Source organism: Eptatretus burgeri, chromosome 6 (assembly GCF_056783735.1).
Source record: "Eptatretus burgeri isolate ZD-2024b chromosome 6, Ebu_testis_v1, whole genome shotgun sequence".
Lineage (NCBI taxonomy): Eukaryota > Metazoa > Chordata > Myxini > Myxiniformes > Myxinidae > Eptatretus > Eptatretus burgeri.
Window position 1 is genome coordinate 19,193,293 of NC_140966.1, and position 20,212 is coordinate 19,213,504.

Sequence of the window (20,212 nt, forward strand, 5' to 3'; positions counted from 1 at the left end):
GGCATGTTACATTCTCTGAAGACTTGTTCTTGCAGCAGCCTTGAGAGCTAGATATGGTGGCATGAATTACAGCCAGAATTTTTTGTTGAATTCCACTAAAACTCTTCTTCCTTTGTTGCAGCACAAGGCTGTGGGGTAGCATCATTGGCTGAGGGTATGGCTGTGCTGCTGATGGTTAGGGTTAGCCTTCACTAACAGCCTTCTAATGGTTAGGGCATTAATTTGAAATTTGGCCTTGGACCTAGCGATAGCTTGACTACTCAGCATGAAGGACACCATGTGATCTTCAACCTCCACCAACTAATGCTGGCAGACAGGACGACCGTTTAACGTCCATCCGAGGGACGACGCACATTGATGGATCACCCTGCCTGTGAAACACCGAGGATGACAGTTTATAGCTGCGTCAGGATTCAAATCCAGGCTAGACAGCTGAGAGACGAGTGTGCATACATCTACATAAGCCATTCTGTCAGCCCTTAATAAAACTCTAAAATATTATTTTAAACTTTTGCAGCTAACACAAGACTCCAAGGTTCTTTCGTCAATTGATCTGAAATTAGCAGGTGGTTGAATTCTCATTAGAATTTATTCCAAAGTGAGAGCAAAAGCAGTAACCCAAACTCCAACACATGCAGCACGACACATAAGAAGGAAACTCTGGACTGGTTGTTCTCCCCTTCTTCTCCCACTCTCCCTGTTATATACTTGAGAGAGAAACTTTACGAAAATCCTTGCCTCTACAATCTGCTCGTTCTTGCTGAACAATTTTTTATCCTGAAATCTCAGGCACATGTTACGGTGATCTCTCGACACAGGTCGAAGACTAAAGCTGCATTATAACTGGTTACCTTTCAACACAACTCAACGTTTTAAATAAACATCTCACCTCAACGCACATCACGTAGTCATGTATTTAGGCATACAAGCTTTAACCTCACACAGCAACAAGACCGTTTCGCAGACAGGTAAATATTTTGTGACGGTGGTTACATTAAATGAAAGAATTTTCTGCTCCATCACGAAATTTTAAACTTCTCTTGCATTTCCTTTTAAGGAAACAAGAAAAAGATACTGCAGGTGGTTTAATGCTCTCCCATTTTCTTTTCAAGCCAAAGACAAATCTCCCTGATAATCCCAGCGAAATACTCACCAGGCCTGTGTTGTCCTCAGTAGGGGGCTGCTGGCTGATCTCAACCCCCTGGAAGGTGCCGGCAACTGAGGATTATTTGGAGACGATGCCGAGTGGTCCGGACTTCCACCGCCACAGCGAGGACCCCACAAGAACTGAAGCCCGCATCTTCCCAGGTAAACTCGGCAAAGTTCGTAATTTGATGTGCAGTAAAAGAGCAGATCAACAGCAATCAGCATAAGCATTAGAAATCCGTAGATCCAGACACCAATAAGACTCCCATAGTTGCTGGAAGGCAGGCATATGGGAGGCTGTTAGATTTAATTGTTTGTCTGTGACTGATGGCATGTCATCAGTGTTATAGATTACCTGCACGAACGAAACCTGGGGATAAAATAAACATCGCTCATTGCAACGTCTGTCTTAAGTCCAATCCTCTGGATGAGATGTAGCACTTTTTGGTTATTTTAAAGTAAATTTGCAATGATCTTACAAATGGATATGAAACAATACTTCAACAAATGAAGAACTCTGCTGGTAGTAAGAATGGACATACATTTCCAAAAGTAAACTTGCATTCCTCACATGTGGTTATTAAAAAAATTAATTGATCAACCGATTGTGTACGTGATAGCTGTATTTTTTGAAATATTTCATAAAACACCAATACAAACCTCGCCAAGTGAATAATGAGAACATGAAAAGATGTTATCATTATATAATGGGTGTAAGCCTGGAACTTCTAACACACTTTTCTCTGAAAATATTCTGTTCATACTTCCGAAATCTTCACATTATGTGTTCCATGTATTTACGCAGGTGATAGCGGATTCAAAAAATCGAATATAGATAGAATTTTCAAAGAGGGAATCGATGACGTCACAATCAGCAGCGTTCGGGGGCAAACCGACAGCCAGGTCCCAGATGACGTGCTTTACTTAACTAAGTCCATGAGTTCAGGACGTTTGTTAGACTCAGCATTTATGACTTTTATCCTGCCATGTTGTTAATCTGTTTATGGAGGTAATATAGAAACGATGAATATGTTAAATCGTTCGTGTTACTCATCCGGCACTATGTGTCAAGGCCAACAATGTAAAGCGACCAGTCTCAAACGCTACCATGGGCACCCCGACACGCCACCAATATGAACTGAGCTGTTGAATGCGGCGCAAAACATCCAAAGAAACCACCGTAACAGAGTATTGTGATCCGTCCTGTCCCCCATACCCATCATAGGCAGGTATCTGCTAGTAGTTCCAATTGAGTTGCACAAACATATCCCAATAACTTTCCTCTACACAAGACCCAAAAGTACTGGATTCTCAAGTGAATACAAATACCCAAGATATATTTACACAGGAAAGTTCAAAAACATAGATATGGAAATGACAATTGACCTATTTTGCCCATAGACTGGAGTGAGAATTTGGGATTTGCCTGTACAGCTTGTAGATTAGAGTAATCAGAGATTATGAATTGGAGAGCATGAAAAAAAATTCATAACAGAGCTGTGGAGGTTGGGGTTAACAGGCATATATAAATGTGGATGAAGTTGTATTAAATTCAAAGTTTGAATGAACTGCAACTGCTTTTGTTCACCTCCGCCATCGAAGATCGGAGGTTACTGTTTTCACCCCTTTCTGTTTGTTTGTTTGTTTGTGAACAGTATTGCGGAAAAACTCCTCGACGAATTTCGACGAAACTTGGTGGGGGGGATTAGGTATGGTCCAAGGATCATGCTATTAAATTTTGGACTTGGTCCAAAATCCAATATGGCCGCTATGACGACCATTTTAAAAAAATATTTGAATTTTTTTTGCATTTCTACAGGTTTTAAGTGATTTCCAACACCCCCCCCCAAAAAAAAAAATTCTTAGAGGAAAAAAAAAATTTTTGCAACTTATTTTTCAACAAAATTTCGATTTTTTTTTTTGTTTACATTTCTACATGTTATAAGTGATTTCCAACAAAAAAACATGCCAAAATTATAATTGCGGCTGATTTTGGAACTTCAGGTGGATATACCCACGTAAAATCAATTTCTGTCTCAAGGAATCTCGTTATGACGAATTAATTGAGTATGTAAAAGTTAAAAGTAAAAGGGAAAGTTGCAAACTATAACTCTGTGAGCACTGTTGACATCAAATTGAATGAATAGGATATCAGGTTCACTTGAGTGACCTAGCAGTATTGGCGGCGGAGGTTTTGCACTCTACCGAGTGCTCCTCCTCTAGTTGAAACATGTTTTCAGGTCCAGGCCAAATACAGTATTTACAAATGTATCAATCATTGTGTGCTGTACATAATAGCAGCAAGAAGAAAAACAGATAAATACACAGAGGGCAAACGGAGAACAAACTTTGTAAATTTGACAATGTTCAAACTGTTTGGTAGCACTGGAAACTAGAACGGCACTCAGGATTTTCAAGTTTGTCTAACAGCCAAGACAAGATTTTTAAGATTTTCAACAGCACTCAGGATTTCCCTCAAGTTTCAGAATTTTCCGATGAGGATTTCGATTCAACCAATTATTATCGCTGGAATACCACTTCACCGATGACATCATCGTTAACATCCTCAAAACCCCATCAAGAGTTGATGACATATGGATATTTTCAATTGTTTCTTTGTTGAGCGAATTCGGAGAAAAAAATAAGTCCATTTTTTTTTCCTTTGATCCAATATGCCTGTCACACCATGTGACCTATGACCTCAGAGTTATCATTACAGTATTCTCAATGGGGAGTCAGTCCCTCCTATATTTAAGTTTAGCATCGACTGGACAAGCGGTTGCAGTGAAATGATTTTTTTAAGTAAAAACAATATATAGACATGGACACATACAGACAGGCAGACAGACAGACAGACAGACAGGCAGAGGAGTTACAATTGTCTCACAAACCCATCGGGCGAGACTAATAACTTACTTCTGAGCATGTCCTACAGCCTCAGCGGTAAGGTTGACGTTCATGATCTCCTCAAATATAGTTCTATTGCAGCAGAACTTTAGCGTGTGGTTTCCACGATGGCAGCAGTACAGAAGCACTTTTTCATCGGATAGCCGAGGGCAGTAGAATCCAGGGTGGTATTTGGCTGTCGCATCTCTGTACGGCTCGCATACCCTGTAGTAAGCGCCAGGGCCTGTGGGTGCAAGCAATGTTTAACATAATGAATCCTTTACAAATACAATCCATAAAGGTTTTGTATTATCGCAAATTCAGTCACATTGAGAGTTGAAACAAAGCAGACAAGTACTGATTTATGCACTAACCTACACATTTAATCAGGTTAAAGAACATTGGATGTGGTTTAATGACCAGTCCACAAAAATCAATCTAAATGTAAACATAATTTTTAGTGAATTAAATTTGATTAATTTTTCCATCCATAATACTCCTGAATGATGTGATGCTTTCTCACTTTTTTTCTGAATGCTGTTTGCTGCGAATCCTGTGTTGCAGAGACTAAAAGTCCATTTGACCTTCTCAGCATCCACATATTCTCACCTGTCGATTTAAACGGTTCTTTTCACTGTGCTGCACCATTTTAATTATTTTGTATGCAGCCTGTGGCTGCTGGTTTCATCATTGCTGGGAGCATCGCTGTGCCACTCATGCAGTGCCCCCTGTTTCCAACAATCTGTTCACCATCATTTTGCTGACCTCGGAAGGATAACAGGCTGAATCAACACACCTGTTGTTATAATTGCACAACAGGGGCTCAAACTCAAGACCCAAAGATCTTAAGACAGCCACCTTAACCACGAAGCCAACACCAAGTTTATTGTTGCACCATGAGAATGAGCCAAGTGGTTTTACTCTTTTGCAGTTGAGTTGGATAATTAATTTTATTTTATAGGGTGGGCAAGAAACATCTGACACATTTTAGACTTATGCGAAATTTTAAAATTGTTAATATTAATATTCTTTTCATTTAACATTATGAATGACCCTTGAAAGATTTACTGAGGTGGTGGAGTGTACAAATATCGAGAAAGCAAGGATACTGGAGCTGTACTTTAAGTCCGGTTGAATAATTTTAAGCTTAAAGAGACTTCAAAATAATTTACAATGTTAACAAATGTCCTTCCAGGAACACAGTGCTCTCATTTTCCAAAAAAAATGAGTGAAACCGCCAGTGCACAAGCCACTCCTCATCCACGACCCCAAAGTGTTCGCACACCTGACGATATTGCATTCACACATGAGGATGTTCAGCGTCGTCCTCGCCATTCTACAAAAAAAAAACTGTTGCAGGCATTGAACATAAAGAGAACATCCCTTTGGACCATGCTAAAGGATGATTTTCACGTTTCTCTACAGAATTCAAATGGTTCAAGGAGTTAGTGAAGATGACATAAAGAAAGACGGAATTTCTTCGGCTATTCGAGGAAGATTTCAGGTCGATTGAAAGACTAATCATGTCAGATGAAGCTCATTTCAAGCTTACATGTTATGTTAACAGGTAGAACACTCCATTTTGGGCAGAAGAAAATCATGAGCAGTTCCAACGAGGACATTCACACAGTGAATGTGGTCTTTCTTCTGCTGGAGTCATTGGGCCATGCTTTTTTACCACTTCCAAAGGAGCAACTGTTACAGTGATATCTCGAAACAATAAGCAATTTTCTTGCTCCAAGGCTTAGGAACATGGGATTTGATGGTGAAGTCTGATTCCAACAAGATGGAGCAACTGCCCAGACTGCTCATGCTCAATGCCATTCCTGAATGACGTTTTCCCAGATCAGATCATTTTACGATTGGGAGATGTTCCATAGCCAGCCAGACGTCTGGATTTAACAGTGGCCAATTTCTTCTTGTGTGGGTACCTCAAATCAACTGTCTACCAGACAAGACGAATGACTAGTCAAGATTTAAGTGAGCATATCCAACAGGAAATAGCCCAGATTCCACTTGAAACCTTAAGGATAGTGAATGTAGTTATTCATTTTGTAGTTATTCATTTTTTGTAGATGCAAAATATAGTTATTCGTTTGCATCAATACATACATGAAAATGGTGGTCACTTAAAAGGTGTTATTTTCAAGACCGAGGTCTTATTATATGCAGCAGCATTCTCCTGAAACTGCTGAAATGTATGATATATGAATATTCTCATTTTCTATTAATTTGCTATTTCTACATGACATATAAATGTGTCAGTTATTTATTGCCCACCCTGTGCAATTTTAAAGATCTCAAACGATGGAAGTATATTGTTCACAAGTCGAAGGAATTGCAAAAATAAACGCATTTATTAGGAATGACACACAGAAATTCAAAAATATTCAATTCCATGTTGCGTAACCGTTCCCATCTTCTCAACGCATCACCTTATTTTACCATAATATGAGCACACATTCTGCCGTTCACATATTACCTAGGCAATCATCCATTTCCATGCATGTGCATCACTTTTGCACTTTAGCCCAGTACACGTGAATCCCTTGCCAAAGTTACATTGATATTTATTATGTGCACAGAATGAAATGCGATGCGGACAGCACGCCTGGTGACGATTAACACCCTGCAGATGGACTTGTGCATGCCACGATCATGCAAGGTCACACGAGTGGCCGATTAACATTTCAACTGATGCAAATCGACAGCGAGTGGGTCAGTCCACCTTCGGCAACCACTAAAGGTGCTCAAAATGATCACACGATAGTAATCTTCTTTGGCACTTTACAGCACTCCTGGGAAAAGCTCAACAAACCGAAATGGTTTTGTTTGGCACAACATGATGTGCGGTGAGGCTGACGTGTCATCTTAATAAATAAATAAATAAATAAATACACGTTTTATTTGCAAGGGCAATGAAAATGCAATGAATATTGGGATGACAGATACACAGGCAAACACACGAAATGACTTAAACAGGCCATGAAACTAAATTGCTAGGTTCCACATGTAATATTCTCATGCACATAGAAACAGAACCAGGTTGTATATGATGTAGCCCCACGGGGGGCAGTGAAAGATGGAGGTGCTATTGCAACCTATCTGTGCAGACCAGTACAATGCAGATATGTTCAGGATATTGAGCCAAGATCGGAGCTCGTTTCATTTACGTATGTTGGAAGCAACCTTCATCCTTACCAACGATCCAATATTATGTCATACAAAATAATTTGTACGATCTCTGTGTCTCTTTCAGCATGGAAAAATCAAGGGAAGTACGGTAACAAATGGTGAATGGACCTTAGGGGAAAACCATCCCCCCTTTCTCCAGGATGTGGTTGCAAACGTCAATCATCGATGAACTCTGCTCCAGCCAATGGGAGCTCGAGGTGAAGATGACGAGCCGACCAATGGGCGTTCGGATTAACCGTGACGTCATTACGGTTGAACCAATCAGCGTCTACCTTATTGAGACCTGCGTATAAAGCACGCACCTTCACTTCCTTCTTCACTTGCTGTGATTTTTACCCTGAAGAGTGCAGCACAAAAGGCTTTGGTCACTATTATGTCGTGTTTGTTTGTATCCATATTAAAGTTCTGTAGTACCATAAATCTGTTTATTTGAGATAATTAGCTAATTTTCTCACCACCTGGAAGGAAATTTTAAAAAAGGCTCCATTAATTTTTGGGCATCAACGTCATGAATCATCTTGCCGAGTTTCAAAATGATCCATTGAGCTGCCTCGGAGGAGTAGGGGAAAACGAAAATTGTTCATGGCTTCGTGGAAGGACCAACTGATTGACTGAATGACATTGTTGTGGCTTTAACAGCTGTTCTTGACTTCTTCATAGAAGAGCTAAAATTGTAATGGATGTTGCATTCTGTCATTTCAAAGGAAATTTTTTTTTGTTTGCAAAGTAATTGTGTGTCATATAATGATTTCACTCGAAATATAGAGCAAACTATAAAGTGTATGCTGGATATATATTAGAATTAGCCTGTTTTGTGTTCTCATGATATAGTGCTAGGATCACAAGGTTAAATTCAATGGACCACTCTTGTGATTTATCCACTGTCTTATGATGTTGTAACTCATGAAAAAGCAAAGACATCTCGTTATGGCATTGTCTTGCATGTGATTTATGTAATAGCTCCCCCATGAGTCTTATATATTGTAAAACATTCACGTAACCTACCAGATTACGTGTCCAGCATATTGCATGCAGCCAACTGTCCTTTGTAGAATGGTAAAAGTTTGATTAACAAAACATCTCAGGAAGTTGTAGTCCAATGTAAGTAATGTGCTTCCTTAAACGTACATAATTTATTTGTGACCTTATTATTGTCAGCACATTTGGACACTGTAGAATCTCCTCGATACACTCCTTAAAATGACCACAGACCTCTGATTTGAAAATTGAATTAAAACCACGAGAGGATCTGGGCTGCCAATTAGAGTGTAGATAGGTATGTGGTATCACCTGCTAAGCAACCTTTAACTGCTTGTTAAGTTCAAGGTGAAGGATTTTCCCATTTATTTTACGTAATTATTTATAACAAGGATGTAAAGTCCATTCAGAGCTCACCTCCACTGACACAGCCAGAAAGGAGGACAATGGCAATGGTAGCAAGCAGAGGCACGTTACGTGATGTCATGTCGGCATGAAGGGCATCTGGTCTCAAAGGGTTATCATGTTTGTGCACCCTGCCAAGGGGCAGCAGCCAGCTTTGTGTGCCCCTGTACATAAATACACAAATAAACAAATACAATAAGCCAAAGCAAAGTAATTTACAATGATTCCATGCCAAAGAATAGAAGCAGCATAACTAAAGTGATATATTGATTATCTTGTCTCAAGTCACTATATAATTGTCATAAAAGTGTGGATTACATTGAAATCACAATAACATTTCAGTAGCCAACGTCTTAAGTTGGGTAAAAATAAGACGATGAGAAAAAAAGGTTACAGACTTGATCATTTTCATTTAAAATGTGGAATGGTGTCAGAAATACAACAACACTGTCACAGTGGTCCAATTCCAAAAGAACAACTCAAAATAAACAACATGCAGTGTTCTGAAATTTACTATCTTATAAAGCGATCATAAAATCATACTGACATCAGCGAGAAATGTTCGACAAAACAGCAATAAAATGCAAATTATTTTCGAGAGAAAAGAGAAGGAAAAGAGGAGATTGAGTTATCGTCAATGTTTTTGTTGCTATTATATCCTCTCTAACTGAATTAACAAAATGAACAAACAAGAAAGATGGTGTGCAGACCACGATACTTGTGAAATCCCTAAAACAAATTTGTCCATAAAAAATAATTGTTGGTTGAATTCAGTGACCTGATATGCAAATCCTCTTCAAATTTCAAGTCAATCAGATGAAAACTGACGATTTTAGAAATTCGACAAATTGTTGAACTTTGGTCGATTTTGACCTCAAAAATAATTGGTAGTTGAATTCAGTAACCTAAAAAATAAATCCCCTTTAAATTTCAAGTCAATTGGATGAAAATTGGCAATTTTAGAAGTTCGACAGTCATTGACCTTTGGCCAATGCTGACCTTAAAAAAAATGGGTGGTTGGATTAATTGACATGATATGCAAATCCTGTTGAAATTTTAAGTAAATTGGATGGAAATTAACGATTTTAGCAATCTGGCCGATGTTGACCTTTTGACTTTGAGACCTCAAAGCATAAATTTAAAATGAACAAACAAGAAAGATGGCATGCAGACCACGATACTTGCGAAATTCCGAAAAAAAAATTTGACCATAAAAATAATTGTTGGTTGAATTCAGTGACCTGATATGCAAATCCTCTTCAAATTTCAAGTCAATCAGACGAAAATTGACGATTTTAGAAATTCGACAAAATTGTTGACCTTTGGCCTATGTTGAACTTAAAAACATGGGTGGGTGAATTCAGTGACCTGATATGCAAATCCTGTTCCAATTTCAAGTCAATCAGATAAAAATTGAGTATTTTAGAAAATTTGACAAATTTGTTGACCTTTTGACCTCAAAATCAATAGGATTCTTGCTTATGACCAACTACCCTTTTGTGAAGTTTTGTGAAGATCGGTTTAAGAATGTGACCTGTAGGCGATTGACAAAAAAACAAACATACAGACAGAATAATGCACACAAACAACCAATGTACTTGAAAAATCTTCGATTTTCGAAAATAATAATAACACTGTCTGGTCAAGATCTATCGACAAGATTGCCAAGGAGAGAAAGTAAATTAAAGAAAGTGGTGGGAATCATGTAACAAAGAAAAGTATAAAGTCAGATGATAAGATTAAACATCATTATCCTGGTCTAACTTCCCCAAATGTCGATGTTTGTCAATTGTGAAATTTTGTGATTGATGAATATAGGATATAAGAACAGCTTTCAGGCTGTCCAACAGTTTTAGCAAAAGGATTCATTTCACCATCTGCTTTACATTCAGTTTTACAGGATCAATGTCAATAAGGGCGATGCTTCTATCGTCATCTTATTGGTCCTGGAATATGGGATGTCTTCGAAGCATGCCCGCTTGACTCCTATCAGAGATGATTTGCTGCTGCACAGATGATATGCATGAAGGAATTAAGATGCCAAAATGCTTGCTGTGGAAAAGGAAATGTACCTTCGAGATAAAATAACAAGGAAATACAAGAGGAAAAAGAACAAATAAAAGGCATCTCCACATCAAGGCGACAATATATCTTTACCCCCAGCACCATACCCAATTATTGCACCTCGCACTGCAGCTGGTGTGTGAGAGTGAGTGTGTGTGTGTGCGTGCATGTGTGTATAATAAGTGTGCACGTTATCCTTACCATAATTCATGTACTGGTGTTTGTATGTTTGTTTGTGTGTTTGTTTGTGTGTTTGTTTGTGTATTTGTCGCACTACTCCTCTGACAGTTATGGGCTGATTACATGCAGACTTATTACACAGGATTAGCATGACCCCAGTTACTGTATAGTGGTGTTTTTATCTTTGCCGGTGGTTTCGGAGTGGAGGGGGAGGGAACGGACACAAATTCTCAATGTCAATGTGTATCGAGTAGCGCCACCTCCAGATGGAGGAGGGTATTACAAGGGTCCACCATTTACAGTACAGTGTTGTTGTCCCAAAGTTTTGCAGTGCAGTGAGTGTTTTGAATTATAAGCAATAAGCATGTTTTTTTCTTCATGCACTAACCCGGGTTTTTTGCCGATACAGAGCTGTCAGTTACATATATCCTGCCCAAATAAAAGTATGTGTCAGAATAACGTGTTACATGGTTGGAACAAAATCAACCATAGGGTGGGTACTCTTCTCATCTTCTTTCCTATAATTCACCGTCTGTCTGTTCCCAGGTACCGCAAAAACAGCTGAACCGATCGCAACCATTTTTTGTGTGTGTAATCCTGGGACCCCTTGGAGTAAAATAGGCATAAATATAATAACATGACCCCAATGACGGCTCCCGTAGGGAGCGGGTGCTTCTAGTTTCTATAATCCACCAACCAGTGTTTGTGTGTTTGTTTGTTTGTCATGCTACTCCTCCTACAGTTGGGCCATTACATCAAGACTCGCTACATATTATCAGCGTGACTTCAGTTAATGTACATAGGTGTTGTTATTTTCATGTAATTCTCCATGTAAATGTGTATAGTGTAGCACCACCTCTGTCATGGAGAGATTCACTTCCCTTGGCAGTGATATTCATGTCTCTGCTGGCTGTGAGGCAGAGGTCAACAGACGTCTGGGTCGGGCCTGGGGAGTCACAGATTCACTTTATTATGGGGTGTGGCACTGTCGGTACCTGCGCAGGAGGACTAAAGGCCTCCAAAAGTCCAAAAGATTGAGACTTAATTCCTTTGGTACCAGGTCTCTTCGGAGAATCCTTGGCTATCGCTGATCGGACTTTGTGTCCAACGAGCGGTTGCTGAGAGAGACTCAAATGAGATTTGTTACCTGCATAGTCGGTGAGCATCAGCTGCGGCTGTATGGACATGTGGCTCGATTTCCTGACACTGATCCTGCTCACCAGATTCTCTCAGAGAGGGAGTCTCGTGAGTGGAGGAGGCCAATGGAACGACCACGTGCCTCGTGGTTGATGCAGGTTGATCAGCATCTCAAGGAGATGGGGATGGGCCTGGCATCTGCCTGGGGGATGGCCAGACAGAAGCTCCGACGGAAAGTAGATGCAGCGACGCGCTGCTCCGGCGCATGCTCCCATACCTAACCTATAACTAAACAATCTGTCCTGGTTGATTTATAACAACATTTATAACTATATAATCTGTCTTGGTTGATTCTAAACGAAATATTTCAAACTAAATCTGGTTTCGTGGTTGATTTTCCGCAGAGAGCGAACGTGGTTGAGCTTGCTTGTTTGAATAACCATTCAATTCAGTGGTAAGCATGATGGACACACTGGGTAATGTCCACGTAATGCAAGGTGAGGAGTGCATGATGTAATGTGATGTTATATAATCGCTATACAATTTATGATGAGCATGATGTATATATGACACATTAAATACCCCAACAAAGAATTTAAGCATTTATAGGCAAAGCTAAAGGTTATAAATACTCATAAAAAAAAACTTTAATAGTATGACTGCTTTGCTCACTTGATTGATTGTCTGGACACAGCTGTGTTTGTAGATCTGGCACGACTTTACAAGTCGTCCATGGATCCAGAGAAGGGGAGAATGATTTTTTAATGGAAATCTCCCCAAACAAGGCATAAATCCACTGTAGGTAAAGGGCTAAGAGAAGGTTAGATGAAGAGAAGGATAAAGCAAAAAAAAAAAAAAACAAGAACTGAAAAATAAAAAAACATCCAAGACACAAGAAGTAGTCGAAGTCAGGTGAAATGTGATGTGACCCCAAAGATGAAGGAAGTAGGAACTCACATTCCCCTTAAAGCTGGGTATAATGTCGGATAATGGGAAGCAGATTGCAGGTCGTGAATTCCAAATCCAAAGCGAGACAGAACCAGGGATTAAAAAAATATCTGTGTAGACTTTCGTTCTGCACTTTGGATCAGCTATAGGACATGGGTGTGCAGAGATAGCAAACCGAGTCTTGCATCCAAACACTCATACAGGAGGAACCAAGTTAGAAAGTTCAGCAGAACAATGGCCATGGAAATATATGTAGAATTGAAAGCAGACTGGGAGAAAGGTGCTTGGAAGCAAGTATGTGGGAAATTTGAACATTTAAAAAATTGCCATTCAGAAGGTTTTGAATTGATGGAGTGAAATTGGAGGAAGAAGAAAATAGAGAAGCGGAAAGAAAGTTTTTTTTGTCGTTTTCATTAGGTGGAGACATGACGAGTGGTTATGGGAAACAGTTGGAAAAAAAATGAATAAACCCCCAAAAATTGGTGAGTCCCAAAATTATCCAAGATGCAGGAATTCAGAGAAATCGAATGAGCGCGACAAAATACACAGGAGTAAGCACTCAATGCAAAGAGCAATCGACACAAATACAGAACACAAGTTCGTGGGCAGCACAGATGAATCCGGAATGATTACTCAGCTTCACTCTCGACGACCAATAGAAACAACCAGGACCAGGAGAATGGAAACGGAAGATTATTTTTAAGTAGAGAGTGTGTGTGGAATAAGTATTGGTGAGCACATCCTTTAAATGTTAATATAATGCTTTCGGAGAAGCACTTATTGTTCAATAAATGATTATATTTGTGAAAAATCAGACTAGTGAAAAAACTGTGTGTGTGTGTGTGTGTGTGTGTGTGTGTGTGTGTGTGTGTGTGTGTGTGTGTGTGTGTGTGCGTGTGTGTGTGTGTGTGCGTGTGTGTGTATGTGTGTACAAAAGTGGTTTTGCAAAGGGTGACTACAAATGCAAACATGAAGAAGGTATATATACATATATATATACATATATATATATATATATATATATATATATATATATATATATATATATATATATATATATATATATATATATATATATATATATATATACATATATATATACACATCCACAGGTATCTCATCACAATCACACCCCTTCTGCCTACTCACCCTGGCCAAGTGTATCCATTTCCTCTTGCTTCCTGAAAGTACAGTATAGGTTTCCTTTTAAAACAGATTAAAGGTTCATGATGCCACCATTCACCCAAAACAGATGATGCAACATTCCCAACCACTTGATGTTTAAAATAAAAAGAACCTTTCAACTGCTCTCAGCTCCAGTCCATGATCCTTAATCTTAACATCTCTCTTCCCTCGATCCCCAAATCAGATCACCCATCACAATCTCCAAAAATTATATTCTTGCATTTATTCTGGAACTCCAATTTTTTTAATTGTTGTATCATATCCACAGATAATCTTTCGTTCTCGAAACTGTTCAAAACCTTTAATTTATCCTCATAACTCTTACGTAATGTCTCTGAATGACTGAAACCATCCTCATTATTCTATGATAAGCTCTTTCTTATGCTTGAACCAGCAGGCACGCACGCACACACACAAGGAGGTATACCAAGACCAAGCTCCTCTATATATATATATATATATATATATATATATATATATATATATATATATATATATATATATATATATATATATATATATATATATATGTATGTATATGTATATATATATATGTATATATATGTATATATATATATATATATATGTATATATATATATATATATATATATATATATATATATATATATATATATATGTATATATGTATATATATATATATATATATATATATATATATATATATATATATATATATATATATATATATATATATATATATATATATATATATATATATATATATATATATATATATATATATATATATATATATTAGGGTGTTTCACTCATGGTGGTAAAAAAATGAAATTTGTTGAAAATTGTCAGAAGGGGTGTCCCCTTGTTTCTTATGACCCATAAATATTTTAGGCAAATATTTGGTTTGATTCGTCAATATTTACTGGTCCCACAGTTGGACAAGAATCCACATTTCAAGTGAAACTTCGAAAAAATCAAATGGAGGAGAAGACAAAAAATTGCAACGAACGTTTATTGAACTGAAAAGTTTCACTTTTCAGTGGGTCGTTCTTCACAAGAAGAAGAACAAGAAGAAGATGAACAACGCCGAAGCTCTCTATGAGCAGCGTTCGCTACGCGAGACGCTGCTATAAACGTCAACATACCATTCAAAAGTGTACGACCTGTTAACACGGTCCCATTTCGCTAAGATTTTGCATGAAGCACTTTTTATAGGAAAGGTTCAAAGGCAAACTTGTGCTGATAAAATTATTGCAATTCAGAAAAAATGAAACACCTTAATATATATAATTATATATTAGATGTTGACATATATTGAACACAAGAATAATGGAATATGTGCACAAAGCCATCAGTTTTACCATATCACAGTGAATATTAGCCGAAACACGACGATCATTTGGTGTTGAATCCACAGTGATCAAAAAAAATCAGTAAAACGGCAATGCAAACTTGATTGCAAACTGTAGTCAGGACCTCATTACCCATAAGATCATATATCCATCGCAAACTGTGAGTGACAGGTAGTTGGTAACACCTCTAACAAGGTGACCGCAATATGACAGATGTCTGTCAGAAACCTGTTGAACTATTAATTGCAGCACACCAAGGAAGTTGCCATGATGAAGTAAGCTAAGTATTTTGTCATCACTTCAAAATTCTAGTCCTTCTATTGCAAGGAGCATGACGACTTCAACCATATGGCACAGATCTGTTCACCAGTCCAATTTATCTTCTTCAAACCATTTTAGCAACTGAAAGTCAATACATCCCTGCACTGCCCATTACTTCAGTATGGACAGGCTTGTGACTACATGTTCTTCACTGTTCTCATGATGTTTGATTAGTTTGTTCACATTACCCCAGTTGCTGAATGTGCCAGCTCCAATCTGTGATGCACCATTCGACAACAGCTTGCATCAGCAGTCTCAGCCAATCAGGATCAAGCCGATGAGAAGATCAGCCAATCATGATCGTACTGTTCACCGTTATCATAAGTTCCATCGAAGAGGTTCCTTCAAAAGTATCACACTATCATTTCTCCACTCAAAGAACCCTTCCTGATTATTTATTGTTGTTACTGAAGGGCCTTTCAAGCTCAAATTGTTAATATCTTCCTTTCTCAACAACGCGCAGAGACTAGGATTATGTGATGTGTTGGGTGCAAGAAGTGCAGAATTTCACCAACTATTGATTTTGAAAAAGTTTCCTTGCTCAGTGCCCATAGCCACAGTTACTGGTAGTTGCAGTACTTCAGACGAAGCAGTCAACATTGAAGTCTGTTGACCTTCCAGGTATGAATCGGTGTTTGAGCAAGCAGCGCATTCATCATCAGTGGCTGGTTATGGAGTTACTTGTGATCCTAATGAGCAACCAAGACCGATTTAGCTAATCTTCTGTAAAATACAATTATATTCCCCTGACGATGCTCATCTGATGCTGTTTGATTCATGATCAGTCGCTCATTTTTTTTTTTACCACTGCTGCGTTTGCTTTTTGGGGTAGCTGTGATGACTTTACGACATGCCTGTGTCGGGTATGGAGGTATAACTGTAAATCAAAATTATTTATAGAGGTAAAGAAAGGAAGTCCGCTGCAATGGTCAAGGCAATGGTTCACACAGGAAGATTTCTATACGAATAGTGTTACAGCAAAAGTCATACAATACAAATTGCATTTGCAAATCAGTTTACAAATTATTTTGAATTCATCACAAAGCTTCCATAGCACATCAGGATGGAAACTGGAAATGGTTTTTGTGCAAGAAAAAAAAATGCTGAACAAGCCCAAAAGTTTTATAAACTTACAGGCTTAAAAGTATCAGAATTTGACAAAGTTTTGCAATGTAAGAAGAAGGCAGATCGAGTTCTCCAACTTTTCATTGTTGATGCAGGATCTCTACTATTGATGCAGGATATATGCCTGCAATTTTCCTATTTTGTGGGGGTCTAAAAAAACCTCCCTACACCCACGAAGGAATGGGGTTGGGATCATGAAATATCTTTCACATAGAGACAAAGGCTAAAGGCCCAGTCACACCTAGACGTTTTAGCCAGCGATGGCAACGTATTAAAATTGATGTAAAACGCTGGCTTAAGGCCCGGTCACACCTTGACGTTTTAGCCAGCGATGGCAACGTATTAAAATGTATCTAAAACGCTGGCTTACGTTGAACTTTTGATGTTTTTTTTAAAGATTCGGACGTATTCATAGCGACTTGGTCTTATGTATAACGCATTGGTAACGGACACAGAACGTTTCGTTGTGTTATAGATAACTTATACCAACGAATGCTGAACCTGTTGTCGGCCTACACAACCGATGCCCAACGATAGTCTAACTTAGGCATAGCACGTTGCATGCATCGCCGACGATGTCGTGACGTAGCCTATTAAAAGGCTAACGCACAACGATTCGAATCATAACTGCCGTAGAAATGGAAGTGTCAACATCGCGGTCACACCTTGGCGATCTTGCCAGCGTATGCCGACCTAAGAAAAATGTGTCTAAAACGTTGGGGCACATCAAATACGGTATGAGTAAGTTTGGTATACGTGAGTAGAACGCTAAAGTATGCTATCATGCGTCGTAGTAAGTAGAGTATGTCAAGAAATTTTAAACATGTTCAAAAACATGTTTACGACGTACTCGGCGTATGACACACGTTCCGCATGCGATGGGGATAAGTTTTACACACGATATGTGGACGCTTACACACGTCCACAAACGCTACTTATAAGCTACTCATAAGTCGAAACATGTCGCGGTATTGTCTTTTTACGCGAAACTTATTTCTAACTTATGTTTGACGTGCTTTGAACCAATTCTTTACGTAGTCCCCACACACCGAGACGTATGTAGACGTATTCCAATGACGTCTTCCGGTCGACAAAAAAAAAATTAACGTGTTTCTAGTTTACAACTGCCATATAAAGACGTGTTCCCAGCGGTTTCGGGAATTGGTATATAAAAATTCTGCTCATAAAAGGGGAACCCAACAGTGTTTTCGAGTCCTTTTTGAGTCGATGTCCATGTCAGCAGAAACAGTATCAGTATCAGTATCAGTATTAGTATTAGTATTAGTATTAGTATTAGTATTAGTAGTAGTTTGTTCATGTTGGCAGTAGTAGGTGAGTGTGAGGGGGAGGGTGTGGGTTATGATGGATCCTCCTTGCGTTTAACGATTTAAATGATAAACTCAACGATTTAAATGGCTGCATCTCCACTATTGAAAGTAGACGCTTGCGCTCAACAATTGGATTTTTTTTACACTCAATGACTTTTAAACGGTACCACTCATCTATTTTCATTGTTTACAAATGAACGATTTAAATTGCTGTCACTCGCCTTTGTTTTTTGACACTGGCGCTCGGTAATTTTAATCGTTTCTATTGAACGTGCTAAATCGCTCAAACCCCACAATTGAAAGTAGACGCTTGCGCTCAACAATTGGATTTTTTTTTACACTCAACGACTTTTAAACGGTACCACTCAACTATTTTCATTGTTTACAATGAACGATTTAAATTGCTGTCACTCGCCTTTGTTTTTTGATGCTGGGGTTTGGAAATTTGAAGCGTTTCTTCTGAACGTGTTAAAACGCTGAAACTCGACTATTTTAAATAGACGCTGCCGATGGACAATTGGAATTATAGCCAAGCTAGACATCGAAGTGTGAACATCCTCGTCATGCCGAAGAAAAGTTTGAAGAATGCTGCAAATAAGTGTCCTGGCCGTGGCCGTGGATGCTGACGCAAGGACGATCCATTATACCGACGTCTTTCAGCCTATGAGTAACTTAAAAGTAACGTCTGTCGACGTGTGGCAACGATCGCGTAACGTACCAACAACACGTTAATCATAGGTTAGAAATAAGTTTCGGGTACGCTAAACATTACCTTGGCATGTCTCAAATTATGATTAACTTACAAGTAGCATGTGTTGACGTTTGTCAACGATCGCAGACCGTGCATACAACTTGTGGCCAGCGTAGCAGAACGTGTGAGTCATACGCCGGCATACGTCGTGAAATTACAAGCATGCAAAAATTTGAGGACAACCGAAAAGTACAACGTTTAAAGCCAGCGTACAACGACGTATGGCAGTGTTTTTCAGCGTGTTCTCAATGTTATCAAAACTTACCCATAACGTATTCAACGTGTGCCAGCGTTTTAGAAAATATTTTCAAAAATCGGCATACGTTGGCTAAAACGTCAACGTGTGACTGGGCCTTAATGTTCGGGCTACCGGTGGTACATTTCAAGTTTTCAGGTGGCACATGGAGACCTTGGAAATCCATGTCTGCGATTGTATGACCTTGGTGTGTGTGTTTTTTAAAGCTTTTTTTTCTGCGGTAGGAAGTGACTTCCGCTTCCGCTCACTATTTCCCAACGCTGTATGGTAGTGGACAAATTTGTTATGTATTTGATTTTTTTGATGTGTTGTGCAGTTTTTCTGCCAGTATCTTACAGCACGGGAAATCTTGAAACCTCATTCTTAGCGTGGGTGTGTTCTGGCTGGTGTGCACATTGGTTGTGTGTGTAATTGTGCTGCGGGTGTTTTTTCTGGGATAGCAGGTGACCATTTGTTTTTTTTGTGTGTGCTTTTTTTGCATCTGTATATTTTTTTGTTTTTCGAGCATAATATATATATATATATATATATATATATATATATATATATATATATATATATATATATATATATATATATATATATATATATACATATATATACACACACACACAGGTGTCCCAAAAGTCACCTTGGGATTTAGAAATTAAATAACATTTCTGTTTTTTAATCATTTGTTTTTCTTTTCTTTTCAGAATTTAGATTCACATTTGGCAATTACCCATGGAAAAATTCACAACTGAACAAAGTACTAAAATCGTGGAATTTTGTTTTAAATTTCATCGATCAATTATTTTTACCCAAAGAGCATGGACACCGAATAATTTCGTGAAATTCAGAAATTTATTGTCTATCAAGTTCTCCTGATTTGACGCCTCCCGATTATTTTATTTGGGGTTACCTAAAGGAGCGTGAATACATCAATAAGGCCCATGCAATTCAGCAGCTCAAGGACAACATCTGCACAGAAATTTG

General features: G+C 38.5%; 1 protein-coding gene across 9 annotated transcripts in view; it reads right to left on the reverse strand.

Moving 5' to 3' along the window:
* SHISAL1 (shisa like 1) overlaps positions 1-20,212 on the reverse strand; it is a 116,936-nt gene that overhangs the window by 23,964 nt on the left and 72,760 nt on the right. For 6 of the 9 annotated variants that reach the window (XM_085884212.1, XM_085884213.1, XM_085884214.1 and 3 more), the window contains exons 2-5: positions 14,089-14,120; positions 8,623-8,774; positions 4,063-4,276; positions 1,154-1,420 (exon numbers count right to left, since the gene is read on the reverse strand). In XM_085884212.1, coding sequence (XP_085740338.1) covers positions 1,154-1,420; positions 4,063-4,276; positions 8,623-8,692 — 551 coding nt within the window. In that variant the 5' untranslated portion in view covers positions 8,693-8,774; positions 14,089-14,120. Of the gene's footprint in view, positions 1-1,153; positions 1,421-4,062; positions 4,277-8,622; positions 8,775-12,663; positions 12,788-14,088; positions 14,121-20,212 lie in introns of all 9 variants that reach the window. The other 3 variants (XM_085884209.1, XM_085884210.1, XM_085884211.1) reach the window with 2 other exon arrangements.